At 41.9% G+C, this 15261-nt stretch overlaps 1 protein-coding gene across 8 annotated transcripts in view; it reads left to right on the top strand.

Annotated features, from left to right (window-relative positions):
- GPR161 (G protein-coupled receptor 161) overlaps positions 1 to 15261 on the top strand; it is a 59641-nt gene that overhangs the window by 25168 nt on the left and 19212 nt on the right. For all 8 annotated transcript variants that reach the window (XM_044001716.1, XM_044001714.1, XM_044001711.1 and 5 more), the window contains 2 exons: positions 2028 to 2445; positions 10062 to 10786. In XM_044001716.1, coding sequence (XP_043857651.1) covers positions 2063 to 2445; positions 10062 to 10786 — 1108 coding nt within the window. In that variant the 5' untranslated portion in view covers positions 2028 to 2062. The remainder of the gene's footprint in view (positions 1 to 2027; positions 2446 to 10061; positions 10787 to 15261) is intronic.

Genomic DNA, 15261 nt, shown 5'->3' with positions numbered 1-15261 from the left:
TTTCTCCTATCTCTTCTTTGGGGCTGATCTTGGTTATCATAATTTCACAGCATTCAGTTTGGATTGTTTTGGTGGTGGTGGTGGTTTGGGGTTTTTTTTTTTCCATTTTATATGGTAGGGACTGCATCTTATGAGAAATAAGCTTTCAGGTCTCATACTGACTGGTCAGGAAAGAGCCCATTTGGAAAACTCCAGTGACTCCCTCTTACCTCCTCGCTCAAATATAAAATCCTTTGTTTGGGTTTGCAAACCCTTGGTAACTCGGTCCCTTCCTGTCCTTCCAGTCTCTTTATGCCTTACTTCTCTCCATGGACTCTGCAGTACAGGGACACTGGTCTCACAAAAGACAGTCCATCTCCTGACTCTACATTTAAACTGGTTGTCCTCCATGCCTGGAATTTTCTCCCTCCTTGGCTTTACCTTCTTTGAAGGCTCAGCTAAAGTCTTACCTTTTTTTTTTTTTTGCGGGGCAATGGGGGTTAAGTGACTTGCCCAGGGTCACACAGCTAGTAAGTGTCAAGTGTCTGAGGCCGGATTTGAACTCAGGTACTCCTGAATCCAGGTACTTTATCCACTGCGCCACCTAGCTGCCCCCTAAGTCTTACCTTTTTTCATGAAGCTTTTCCTTAATCTGAGTGCCTGCCCTCTGAGACTACCCTGAGTTTGTGTGTGTGTGTGTGTGTGTGTGTGTGTGTGTGTGTAGTTTGTATGCACTTGTTTACATGTTGTCTTCCCTATACTCTTAGCTCTTTGAGAGGAGGAGCTATTTTTTGCCTCTTTTTGTTTCCCAGGTCTTAGCATAGAGCCATGCAGTAGGTTCTTAATATATGCTTGTTGACTGACTAAAACTGATCTTATAATTTGATGGCCCCACTCTCTCTAACAAAGGGTCTATAGAGGTTAGTTGATGCTAATAATACTTCCCTCAAGAAACTGATAAAATTTCAGACTTCGCTCCATTTATCTCTCTTGGTGCTTTCTAGGCTAGTAAGGAAGGAGAGTTAGAGGCTTTGGACATCATTGACACAAGTGAGTGTAAATATTTAGTTTCTGACTCTTAAGCTAGTGCCCTTTTCTACTGGGATGAGCTATTCCTGGAATAGACATGCTTTGAGTCTCTTGGGGGAAAACTCTAGAGAAACTGGAATATAGCCCTCTGGGTTTGGGAGCAAAGAGCTACCTTTTCTGAGCAAAAGGCAGTGGGTGGGAGGTTCAATGAGATGATTTCTGGAGTATCCCAATTCTAAGAGTCCATGATCCAAAGTATTTATGTTCTCTCTCTCTTTTTCTTCCTCTTTTCCCTCTCTCGTTTCCCTCTCTCCTTCTCTTCTTCTTCCTTCTTTCCTCCTCCTCCTTCTTTTTCTTTTCCTCTCCCTCTTCTTCCTCCTTCTCCCCTCTCCTCCTCCTTCCCCCCTCTCCTCCTCCTCTCCTCCTCCTCCTCCTCCTTCTCCTTCTTCTCCTCCTCCTCCTCCTTCTCCTTCTTCTCCTCCTCCTCCTTCTTCTCCTTCTTCTCCTTCTCCTCCTCCTCCTTCTCCTCCTCCTCCTCCTCCTCCTTCTTCTCCTTCTTCTCCTCCTTCTCCTTCTTCTCCTCCTTCTTCTCCTTCTTCTCCTTCTTCTCCTTCTTCTCCTCCTTCTTCTCCTTCTTCTCCTTCTTCTCCTTCTCCTTCTTCTCCTTCTCCTTCTCCTTCTCCTTCTCCTTCTCCTTCTCCTTCTCCTTCTCCTTCTCCTTCTCCTTCTCCTTCTCCTTCTCCTTCTCCTTCTCCTTCTCCTTCTCCTCCTCCTCCTCCTCCTCCTCCTCCTCCCTCTCCCTCTCTCTCACACATGCACGCACACACACTTTCTCTTTCCCTCTCCCCTCTCCTCTCTTCCTTTTCTCCCGCCCTCTTTTTTCCTCCCTCTTTCTCCTTCTTCCTCTTTACCTCCCCCTTTATCTCACTCTCTGCTTCCTTTCTTCCTCCTCCTTTTCTTTTTCCCTTCCCCTCTCTCGTCTCTCACTTCCCCTCCTGTTTGTCCCTTTGGTATTCCAGCTATCCAGCATGTTCTGCCCGCTCTACCACGTGGCATGCTGACCATGAGCATCAACTCCTCTCTCAGCCAAGGGAAGGAGCTGGCCAACCTCCCGGGCCCGGAAGGAGATGACGGGGCGGTCACCATCACTGAATCTATTGCCATCATCATCATCGCCATCTTTGTCTGCCTGGGTAACTCGGTGATTGTCTTCACCCTGTACAAGAAGTCCTATCTCCTGACACTTAGCAACAAATTTGTCTTCAGCCTGACCCTGTCAAACTTCTTGCTGTCTGTGCTAGTGTTGCCCTTTGTGGCAACAAGCTCCATCCGGCGGGAATGGATATTTGGGGTGGTCTGGTGCAACTTCTCTGCTCTCCTGTATCTGCTGATCAGCTCTGCCAGCATGCTTACCCTGGGCGTCATTGCTATTGACCGGTAAGTTCACATCATATTTGTAATCACTGGATTGTTATAGTTTGGGAGCTGGGACATGAGCTCCTTGTGAATAGAGACTGTGTTTTTCATTCTCTATATTCCCAGTGCTTAGCACAGTGCCTGGCACAAGGCAAGCACTTACCAAGTTGTTGTTAGATGACAACAAGGGAAATTAAAGTCTAGTTCTTCTTTACTAAATGAAGAAATTGAGGCTCGAAGTCCTGTAACAAGGTAGGGACAATTTTTAGGGGGCCTGGCTCCCAGACATGGCTCTTTCCATCACGTCATGCTGCCTCCCTGATTGTTAGTATATTTTTAATAGAAGCTAAAACAAGGGTTTTTAACTTGGCCGCTGTGAACTGGTTTTTAAAAATATTTTGGTAACTATGTGTCAACATAATCGCTTTCTTTTAAAATCCTGTATATTTTATCTAAAAACATTATTTAAAAGTTTAAAAACATTATTCCGAGGAATCCGTAGACTTCACCAAGACTCTATGCCAAAGGGACGTCCCTGGCACAGCAAAGGTGAAGGATCCCCAAGCTAGAGGGAACAACCCAAACTCCAAATTGGAAAGATACCTGGCTCCCCTTTTCCCTTCCAGAAGATAAAGGTAGCTAAAGGACAGAGATAAAAATGGATTCAAACACATTTATTAAGTAATTTCTATCAATAGAAACCTATGTTAGGGAGACATCAAAATGAATAAAATTGTGTTTCTTGACTTTAACGGGCTTTGATCATGTGAAATAGTGGTGCTGGGGTTCAAGGGCAGAATGATAATATGCTGAAAGGGGAAGGGAGGGCAAGTGTAAAGGTTAAAATTTGAGCTATTCTGTCTAAAATATCTAATGAGTGGTCGCCAATAAATTATAAGCTTTAACAAGAGTTAGACTTTTGAGCATTTATTAAGGAGAATAAGAATTTGGTGAAGAGAAAGAGAAAGGCCTTTCTTCCTTTATCTATTAAAGGGAGAGAGCATTCCTAGCTCCATTCTCCGCCAGAGTCCACATGAAAGAGAGCGAGTCAGAGCGCCAGGCCCCCCCTTCTTCCTCCCACAAGCAAATGTCACTTCCTGACACCAAAGAAAAGACGCATAGTCTTGCCCTCAGAGACCTTCACCTCATGGCGGAGCTTTTCTACAGTAAATCTCCAGCAGGTGGCATCATTCCAATAATTACACAAGGAATAATGGAAAAAGGTTTTAATAATCTTAAAACTGAGTGATGGGGCGGCTAGGTGGCACAGTGGATAAAGCACCGGCCCTGGAGTCAGGAGTACCTGAGTTCAAATCTGGCCTCAGACACTTAACACTTACTAGCTGTGTGACCCTGGGCAAGTCACTTAACCCCAATTGCCTCACTAAAAAAAAAAAACAACTGAGTGATTCCCTGTCTTGGCATTGGGGTGATATGATACTGCTAAGCCTTAGTTAAGCTACCTGAATATCATTAAACTATATGATAATAATAATAATAAAAAACTATTATCATTTATAAACTGATTTCCCTCTCACCAGAGTAGTTTAGTTGTATAATTGTGATGGGCTTTATGAATGCATTTCTAACTTCCTAAGTCCATTTACTCACTTAAGAGGTCAGTGAAGTCCAAGGGGACTTTGCTGGTAGAGATCCCCATGTTTACCTTGATTAGGGTTTAGGCTGAGAAACAAAAACAGAACTACTGGTAAGACTATTCTAGGCAGGCGATGCTGCCTTTCAAGTCAGGGAAACATCCACCTGATTATGTGCTGGCATGGGAACCGGGAAAGGCTAATGCCATTGGGCCCTCCCACCCAGTTTGTGCTCCCTCATGGCTTCTTCTTCAGAACATCACTTCACTACACATGATAAATGACAGTTGTATTGGACAGCACGCCACAAGAACTTCCTCTTGGGGGGCATCTAGGTGGCGTAGTGGATAAAGCGTCGGCCCTGGATTCAGGAGGATATGAGTTCAAATCTGACCTCAGACACTTGACACTTACTAGCTGTGTGACCCTGGGCAAGTCACTTAACCCTCATTGCCCCACCAAAAAACAAAACAAAACAAAAAAAACCTTCCTCTTGGACCTCCCCTAGCTCTCTACTGCAGCCCAAACCACAGATTCATTGTCATTAGGAAATGTTTAACAAAATGAATACAAATGCAATGCAGCATAGATAATGCCTATTTATGCTTTTTAAAAAATTTAATACACAGCCCACAGGGATCCCTTTCTATTTGAATTGACAGAAGTGCTCTCGTGAACTTCTCTTACAGTGTTGTGTATTGCATATATGTCAGTATTAATGTTCTGTCCCCCTCCAATGCAATCCAACAATAATTAAGTACCCACTGTATTCAAGCTATGTTAGACACTGGGTATTGGAAAGAAAAGAGTGAAATACTATAATTGCCCTCAGGATCAAATATAAAGTTCTCATTCTGACATTTAAAGCTCTTCATAACCCGACCACTTTCTACCTTTTCACTCTTTTTCCACTTCATTCCCCATTGCAGCATTCTACGATCCAGCTACATGGGCTTACTTGCTTTTCCTTACACGTCATCTTCTGTCACCTGTCACCTTCTGGGCCTTGGCACTATCCATGCCTTGCTTGGCTATTCCCCATGCTTAGAATTTTCTTCCTCCTCAACTCCACATCTCTTGCTTTCCTGGTTTCCTTGAACACTCAGATTAAATGCTGCCTCCTCTAGGAAACCTTTCTCAGTACTCCCAGAAAATGACCTTCCTTCCCTGCTAAGATTACCTTCCACCTATTCTATCTATGAAGCTATTATTTCTTTTACAATTGTCCCTCCCATTAGAAAATAAGCTCCCAGGGCAGCTAGGTGGCGCAGTGGATAAAGCACCGGCCCTGGATTCAGGAGGACCTGAGTTCAAATATGACCTCAGACACTTGACACTTACTAGCTGTGTGACCCTGGGCAAGTCACTTAACCCTCATTGCCCCACAAAAAAAAAAAGAGAGAGAGAAATAGAATATAAGTTCCCTGAGGGCAGAGATTATTTTTATATTTTTTTGTAGCTCCGGAATTTAGCAATGTGCCTGGAACATGGTAAGTTATTAACAGTAATGTTATTAACATTATTTACATTGACATCAGTTATTAACATTAATAAGTGCTTGTTGATTGATAATCCCCAGTTTACACACCAAGAAGGCCTTGAACTGACTTCTGAGATTCAGATCTAATCCTTTGCAAAGAGCCATTGCTCATGGCACAGTGTTTGTTTAATTACATTCAAGTTGAACACATCTTCACAGTCCCACCCACAGAAGCAAAACTTTCCTCTTTGCAATTCAGGTGTAGGGCTCAAGCAAGAATTCCACCTATACCCTTAGAAGTTTGCTGGGGTTTCCAGGGGATGAAGACATGACTAGAACTAGGGGACTCCTGCCTCCTAGAAAAGCTGCCTTATCATGGCAGACAGACAGTAAGAATGGGGGAGTTTCTATTGCTTGATTATATTTGAACAATGGCCCAAAGGAGTGATTTCATTTCAGCTCCGTGTGATTCATTTATTTAATCAAACTTTTAAGTACCTACTATGGGAAAGGCACCTGTATTAGGGCAAGAGATGCCAAAATGCAAAAAAAAAAAAAATGGTGCAGTAAGGGAGCTGATAGTTGGGCGAAGGTTACAACTGCAAAGGTGAGGATGACCTAAGATGAAATATGATAAGGGAAAATAAGAGATGTAGACAGAGTGCTTTAGTGAAATTTTCAGAGGGAGACGACTTTCAGCTGTGATTCACCAAAGAAGACTTCTCAGAGGTGGCAACTGAGCTGTACCTTAAAGGAAGGAAGCTCAACGTATCTACTTAAAATGTAAGGAAACTTATTCTAGGAAGCTTATGTGGAATTGGGCAAAAACAGAGAGGCAGGAGGCTGCAAAAAGAGATCCATGGGGAAGAATTGTCCGGGTTTGCTGGACTGTAATTGATGGAGGCAGCTAGGTGGCTCGGTGGAGAGAGCCCTGGCCCTGGTCCTGATACTTAGGAACACCTGAGTTTAAATCCAGCCTCAGACACTTCATAGCCATGTGACCCTGTGCAAGTCACTTAACCTCTGTTTCTCTTAATCTCTTGGAAAAAGAAATGGCAAACCATTCCAGGATTTTTGCCAAGAAAACCCCATGAAAAGTATTGACAGGCTATAGTTCATGATGTCACGAAGTGTTGGACACAACTGAATAACTAAATAACAAGAGTTATTAAGGGATTATCGTGTGAAATATAGCTGAAAAGGTAGGCTAGAGCCAGATTATGGAGAGCCTTGAATGTTAGGTTAAGGATGTGGTTTTCTTTTTCTTTTTTTAAAAAAAACTCCATAAAGTGCATTGGCCAGATGCTTGATTAAAATATCTGGACTAACACAATGACCTTGGTTATTTCTGTTAATTGAATGGGAAACCACTGGCAAATAAAGATGGTCTTAATGTACAGAGACATTTAAACAAAATTCTTTCCATTCCCTACCCCTGAAGTTTTAGGGAAATCAATTTTTCTTGTTTGTTCTTGTGGAAATTACATTTCCCCCCTACAATGAAAATATAAATGTATTACTTAAGAGAGACACAAACACAAACAGGTAGAGAAAGTGACAGGAAGATGAAAAGTGACCAGAAGAGGAGAGAAAAAGCAAAACAGAGAAAAGGTTAGAAAGAAATTGTTGTTGTTGTTGTTGAGCTGCTTTTCAGTCATATTTAACTCTTTGTGACCCCATTTGAAGTTTTCTTGGCAAATGGTTTGCCCTTTCCTTCTCCAGCTCATTTTGCAGATGAGGAAACTGTGGCAGTGACTTGCCCAGGGTCACACAGTTAGTAAATGTCTGCAGCTGGATTTGAACTCAGGAAGAGGAATCTTCTTGACTCCAGGCTTGGCACTCTTATCCACTCTGCCCCCTAGCTGTCCCATAAAGAGATTATTTGAGGATAAATCAAGAGAGGGGACAGCTGGGATGTTTAAAAAATGCCAAAAGAACTGGCCAGTTCTAGTGTGGAAATGTTTTGCATGACTACTCATGTGTAACTTGAGTTCTTGGTGGGGGCGGGAGGGGGAGGGGGTTGGCTGGGGAGGGAGGGAGGAAGAGAATTTGGAATACAAAGTTTTTTTTTAATTGATGTCAAAATTTGTTTTTACATGTAATTTGGGAAAATAAAAATTCTGAAAAAAAAAAGAACTGACCAGTTAGTTTAATTAGTTTAGCCAAATGAGCAGTTCGGTGAAAGAAATTGACTAGTTGGTTGACCAAATTGATTTGGTCATTACAGTCAGCACAAACCCTATGGTGGACTGATGTGAACATAATCAGAAGGAGAACATAAAGAATGCAAAGGCTGATGGGAGTGAAACTAGCTGTTTAAAAGAAATGAGCCATTTAAATGTCAGTGTCTGAACCAACAGAAATGGAAGAAGTACAGTTGCTAACAGGCAAAGATGAATTAGTCACTTGAAAAGTTTCACTGGAAATAAAATAACACAGTCCTAAGAAAACAGCTTAGAAATGAATGTTCTTGGGACCAGTGCCCACTGAAAAATGTTTTTCAGAGTCTCTTTCCACAGGTTGACAGATGACATTGTTACTAAAAATAGTGTTAACCAGAACAACAAAATAAATTGGAATGACATATCTGGTTATGCAGAGACTGACGGTATTTTCCCGAGATTGTCCATTGCACCATACAATGTTTATCTTGAGGTTGCCAGAGCTGGGTTATATCTCATTGTTTTTATTATTGTGATAATAATAAAGTAGGGATTCTTCTCAGGGCAGTTGCTGATGTGTCGTGATAGTTAAGCTTCTTGAAAACTTCAAAACTCATAAGTGCTGTTTTCTCACAGATAATACATTTTCAAGATTTATCCATGATGTCAATTAACCAACAAGTTAAACACCTACTTTGCCAGGCCCTGTGCTGGGCACTGGATTTGCAAAGATAAAGATTGAAACCATTCATACTTGTAAGAAGCTTATGTTCTAATGGGGAAAGCAAGTACATATGTAAATATATATGTATGTGTGGATGTGTGTGTGTGTATATACACACACGTGTGTTTATACACAGAGGAAGAGAGAGATACACACACACACCTCTGTGGCTCTGACTATAGCATATGCAGCAGCCCACACCCCGGTAAAACCACAGGCTAAACCATATTGAGGGTAGCTGACAGGCCTCCAACTCATTGGTGAGTAAGAGGGATGTCGACCCCGAGTTTCTGAAGACTTCCCCCTGTGGAATAAATAGATGAAGACAGTTTGTTCCAAAGGCCATGAAGGCAGCTAAAGCAAGCACTGCGAAGCACTTAGAACACAGTCAGATATCTAAGATGCCAAAGCCATCCACTGCATCCTGGGCACCAGTCCACGGACTTTTGTCTTGACGCTGGCCTTCAGTGACTCTGGAAGACATGGCGAGGCTGACAGCTTTGTACAACCCTGCCTCACCTAAATTCAATTCATGTACATCAAGACATCACCCCATGATGTCATTAGTCTTCTTTGAAAATGAAGAATGACCAAATAAGAGAAAAAGGCCTATTTGTACAAAAATATTTATAGCGGCTCTTTTTTGCGGTGGCTAAGAATTGGAAATCAAAAGAATGCCCGTCAATTGGGGAATGTCTAAACAAGCAGTTGTATATGATTGTAATGGAATATTATTGTGCTGTAAGAAATGACAAGCAGGATGGCTTCAGAAAAGCCTGGAAAGACCTATATGAATCGATGTATAATGAAGTGAGCAGAACCAGAACATGGTGCACAGTGACGGCAATGTTGTTTGATGAAGACCCATGAATGACTTAACTATTCTCAGCAATCCAGTGATCCAAGACAATCCCAAAGGACTAATGATGAAGCATACTATCCACCTCCAAAGAAAGAACTGATATTGATTGAACACAGACCGAAGCCTGCTATTTTTCACTTTATTGCTTTCATTTTTCTTCTTTTGCTCAAGTTTTCTTGTACAAAATGGCTAATATGGTAATGTTTTCCATAATGGCACACGTATAACCTATATCTGGGTGCTTACTACCTCAGGGAGGGGAGGAGAGGAAAGTAGAGAATCTGGAGCTCAAAACTTTAAATAAAAATGTTTATTAAAATTTTTTTTAAAAGAAAATGAAGGATGAACAACAATGTAAATAGATAGATAGCACAAATATAAAGTGCATAAAAATACATACAAAGTAGTTGAATTCAAAGTAGTTTTGGAGGGAGAGCACCAGCAGTTGGGGAGATATGGATAATATTATTATTAAGTTTACTGAACATTTCTCAGTGCTTTTAAAGTATAAAAACATGTTTTCCTTAAAATAACCCAGCAAATTATTAAAAAAATTATTATTAATTAATAATTACTTTTAAAGTATTTTCCCACCATTTTACAATATTTATTACATACAAGCATAGCTTTCTATTGATGTATAAATCATACAGTTTTTACCTTGCCTGGCATCAGTGCTAGCAGTGCACTGTTTGCTGTTAGAAATCATCTCATCATTTGCACTCTTAACTCTCCCTAGAATATACCCATTGCTGTTTGCTATCACGTGGTTTCTTTCATTTCTGATTTTCTCTCCACACATCTCTTTTTCCAGCTACTATGCTGTCCTTTATCCCATGGTGTACCCCATGAAGATCACTGGGAATCGGGCTGTGCTTGCCCTTGTCTACATCTGGCTCCACTCCCTCATTGGCTGCCTTCCCCCCTTGTTTGGCTGGTCATCTGTGGAGTTTGATGAGTTCAAATGGATGTGTGTAGCTGCCTGGCACCGAGAGATTGGGTACACGGCCTTCTGGCAAATCTGGTGTGCCTTGTTGCCTTTTGTGGTCATGGTGGTTTGCTATGGCTTCATCTTCCGTGTGGCCAGGGTGAAAGCCCGCAAGGTCCATTGTGGTACAGTGGTCATTGTGGAGGAGGATGCCCAAAGAAATGGAAGAAAAAACTCAAACACCTCCACCTCGTCCTCGGGCAGTAGGAGGAATGCTTTCCAAGGTGTGGTCTACTCTGCTAACCAGTGCAAAGCCCTCATCACCATCTTGGTAGTGATTGGTGCATTTGTTGTCACATGGGGCCCCTACATGGTCGTCATCACTTCTGAGGCCCTCTGGGGGAAGAACAGTGTCTCTCCTACCTTGGAGACCTTGGCCACATGGCTGTCTTTCACCAGTGCCATCTGCCACCCTCTCATCTATGGACTTTGGAACAAGACAGTGCGCAAAGAATTATTAGGTATGTGTTTTGGAGATCGGTATTACCGAGAGCCATTTGTTCAGCGACCAAGAACTTCCAGGCTGTTCAGCATCTCCAACAGGATTACAGGTAACCAACATTTTGGGTGTATATATGTATATATATATATATATATTTTGTTGTTGTTGTTGTTGTTGTTGTTTGTTCCGTGACATCAGGAGGTGATGTCATCACTTGCAATGAATTGGATTTAAGTGAGGGGAGGGCTGTGCAAGGTCACCAGCAGCCTCACTCTCTCCTCCACAGTCATCTGGGTCCAGTGGCAAGATAAAGATTAGGATGACTGGAGATGGCCCTGGGTGCTTTTTTTCCATTTTTTAAAAAGGCAGTTGGGGTTGGGTTTAAGTGATTTGCCCAGAGTCACACAGCTTGTAAGTATCTGAGTTCAGATTTGAACTCGGGTTCTTCCAACTTTAGGACCAGTACTGTATTCATTATACCACATAGCTGCTCAGGTATATATGAATCCTTATCACAGAGCCATAAATGTAGTCTTTGTTTCTTTTTCTGACATTACTTATCCAAAGACCTAGGTCATATGTCTTAGGGAATGGGAAAATAGAGGTAATATAGCTGGGCAACTGATCTTAATTGACTGCGACCGTAGATAATGAGGAGCAGCTAGGTGGCACAGTGTATAGAGTGCTGGGCTTGGAATCAGGAAGACTCGTCTTTCTGAGTTCAGTTATGGCCTCAGACACTTATCAGCTGTGTGATCTTGGGCAAGTCATTTAACCTTTTTTGCCTCAGTTTCCTTACCTATAAAAATGAGCTGGAGAAAGAAATGGGAAACTAATATGGTGTCTTTGCCAAGAAAACCCCAAATAGGGTCATGACTAAAACAACTGAACAACAAAATAGATAGTAAGCATAGGGTTGAGTTTTTGGCTTTTTTTTCTTTCTGAGCATTAGTTCACATTGCTACTATAGTGGCTGCTATTTCATTGAGGCAACTGTAGCTAAGTAGCATTAAAACTATATTAGAGGCGGGACAGCTAGGTGGTGCAGTGGATAAAGCACCAGCCCTGGATTCAAGAGGACCTGAGTTCAAATCCAGCCTTAGACACTTGACACTTACTAGCTGTGTGACCCTGGGCAAGTCACTTAACCCTCATTGCCTCACCAAAAACAAAACAAACAGTATTAGAGGGGACAGGTAGGTAGTGCAGTAGATAAAGCACTGTTCCTGGATTCAGGAGATCCTGAGTTTAAATCTTACTAGCTGTGTGACCCTAGGCAAGTCATTTAATCCTCATTGCCCAGTCCCCCCTAAAAAAAAACAATACAAAAAACTATATTAGAAACAATGCTGTAAGAAATTAGAATGGAAACCTTCAGAATACATTAGGGAGTGGATCTGGCTGGGTTAGTGTGGTTTAGGGGGAAGAACACTAGTCTTTGACTAAGAAAACCTGAGTTCAAGTCCTGATTCTGGACTTGGCCCTGAAAAGGCACTTAATTCTCTGATCCTCCTCTGTAAAATGGAGATAATAATACAGTAGTGTGAGGAAAATGCTTTATAAGCCAGAAAGTGCTATGCAAATTGGAGTAGTGTTTACTCCATCCACTAAACAGTCGGCATTGTTTGTTACCCTCAGTGCCTGTGTCTATAATGATAGAATTTCAGGATTCAAAGGGATGCCAACATTCAGTCCGTCAGCACTTTTTAAGTACCTACTATATTCCAGGCATCTATGCCAACCCATTTCCATAATTAGAAAGCTCTCCACAACCTCATTGGCCTCTGCTTAAGGCCTCCAGTGATAGGGAATTCACTGCATCTCATCTCAATGTCATGCATTCCATTTTTCGAGGAGTTTCAGTCATTAGGGGTTATTTCCTTCGGTTGAAGTAAAATCCGACTCCATGTATCATCTATCCATTGGTCCTAATTGCTTCCTTTGGAAGAGAGTAGAATAATTCTAATCTCTCTTCCATATACTAACTTCAAATACTTAAGGATGGCTTAATGACCCCTCCCCATACCATTCATGCTAAAACATCTCTATTTCTACATATCTGAAGATGGCACGATATCAGATGTCTTCACTGTTCTAGTCACCCTCCTGTGGCCTAGATCAAAGCTTCTTAAACTTTGAGTCGAGACCCCATATGGAGTCACATAACTGAATATGGGGGTCACAAAAATTTGGCAGTAAATGTTTGATTTGCATACCTATGTACCTGGGGTCATGTAAAAATTTCTCAGGCTAAAAGGGATCACGAGTGGAAAAAGTTTAAGCAGTCCTGGCCTGGGTTAAGCTTGCCATGCCCCTTTTAAAATGTGGCACCCGGAGCTCAACATAGTACCCTAAATGTGGTCTGACCAGGGGCCAGTACAGAAATATTATTGTCTCCCTCACTCCAGACGTTCTTTTCCATAGTCAATAGATTAATATAGATTTCTTGGCTGCCATATCACACTGCTGACTCATCCTTAGCTAAACCTAAAGGTGTTTTGTTTTCTTTTGTTTTTCTTTTGAATTGCTTTCTAGCTTCTACTTGTAGAGATTTTGTTTTTTTTTGGTGGGACAATGAGGGTTAAGTGACTTGTCCAGGGTCACACAGCTAGTAAGTGTAAAGTGTCTGAGGCTGGATTTGAACTCAGGTCCTCCTAAATGCAGGGCTGGTGCTTTATCCATTGCGCCACCTAGCTGCCCCCAAGTTTTTGGGTTTTTTTAATCAAGTGAAAGTTTTGCACTTAACTCCTTATTGAATTTCATCTTAGTGGAGACCAACTGAAGAGAATTACAGTCATTTTACAGCTCCAGAGGTTGGTGGTCCATTGCCTTCATGCCAAATACGGCCTCTAAGTTAGATGCTCTTTTATTGGCTAGGGTAGGGAGAGAAAAAAAGATTCGTGTTCTTGGATTATGAAGAACTGGCCCTCTTATCTTCTTCATCTTTCTGAGCATCTGCTCCTACCCTGGAATTTCTAGGGTCCTGCACTTCCAGGACCCCAGAACTAAGGGAATGCTTCCCTGGGTGTTTCAATGATTTTTGCTATGCATGCACCAACATAGCTGTCAAGTTCCCAGCCACAGCTCATGAAGCAGAATCACTTTTCTTCTCCTATAACAAAGGAGAACCACCCCTGTCAATTTTCCCTTTCTTGTCATTTAGGAGAAAATGGCTAAATGAAGATGTGATATATTACTTTGAAATGGCCATCAACTGGACTCAACAATTATAAAAGTAATAATTTAGCAGAAGCTGAAGGACCCTTTATTGGGGATGTTATAGAGAGAATTTCTATTTTGGACAAGTAGTTGGACTTGATCACCCTTCAAATGGCCCTTTTAAGTCAGAGAATCTATGCCAGTATGAAATTAGGAGAAGTTTGATTTGATTCATGTGGGGCTGACTCGAGATTTCAGGAAGCCTGTGAACTCCCAGAGAAAACATTACATCTTTATTTTCACTATGAGTATGGATATCAAACCATGAATTTGACAAAGGAGTCTTTAGGCTTCAGCCTTCCAAAAGGGTCCATGCCACCAAAACTGTTCAAGAAACACTGCCCTTATTCAGTGTTTATTTTAGGCCTGTCAGCTTAGCTTTGGTGCTTTTGCATTTTAGGAATGGGAACCTTTTAACAGTCCTGTGAGGCAGGTACCCAAGGTATTGTCTCCATTTTAGAGATGAGGAAACTAATGCTCAGAGAAGCTTTCCTATTGTCACACAACTAGTAAGTATGTGTGAGATTTGAATCCAAGTCTTTCTTACTCTAGGGTCAACATTTTACTTACAATACTACTTTCACTTCTTCACACTTCTTCAATAAAAAATGAACTTACATAGAAAGACTTAGGTTCGGGGCAGGTAGGTGGCACAGTGGATAGAACACCGGCCCTGGAGTCAGGAGGACCTGAGTTCAAATCCAGCCTCAGACACTTGACACTTACTAGCTGTATGACCCTGGGCAAGCCACTTAACCTCAATTGCCTCACCAAAAAAAAAAAAAAAGACTTAGGTTCTAAAATTTAACCATTTCCTATTCTTTTTGCCTTATTTCCTATCATTCTCTAATAGTAATCCTCACCCCTAATCCTAAACTGCATTTAAAATAGAAAGTTGCCTTATTCTTTTGGAATACTAGAATCTGGTCAAACAAATGTGCCAGGTAGGGGATACACTGTTGGGTCACATTAAGAAAATGTGGCTAGGGGCAGCTAGATGGCTCAGTGGATAAAGCACCGGCCCTGGATTCAGGAGGACCTGAGTTCAAATTCGGCCTCAGACACTTTACACTTACTAGCTGTGTGACCCTGGGCAAGTCACTTAACCCTCATTGCCCCACAAAAACAAAACAAAACAAAAAAAAGAAAATGTGGCTTCTGGAGGCAGCTAGGTGGCACAGTGGATAAAGCACCAGCCCTGATTCAGGAGGACCTGAGTTCAAATCCAGCCTTAGACACTTGATACTTACTAGCTGTGTGACCCTGGGCAAGTCACTTAACCCTTGTTGTCTTGCCCTCCAAAATGTGGCTTTTAATGTGTAGGTGCTGCCTGAGGGGTGTTTTATGAATACTTCTCCAAAACAA

The sequence above is a fragment of the Dromiciops gliroides genome, chromosome 4, assembly GCF_019393635.1.
Source record: "Dromiciops gliroides isolate mDroGli1 chromosome 4, mDroGli1.pri, whole genome shotgun sequence".
NCBI classification, from domain to species: domain Eukaryota; kingdom Metazoa; phylum Chordata; class Mammalia; order Microbiotheria; family Microbiotheriidae; genus Dromiciops; species Dromiciops gliroides.
Note: the sequence above shows the minus strand (reverse complement) of the source record. Positions and strands in the feature narration are given on the sequence as shown.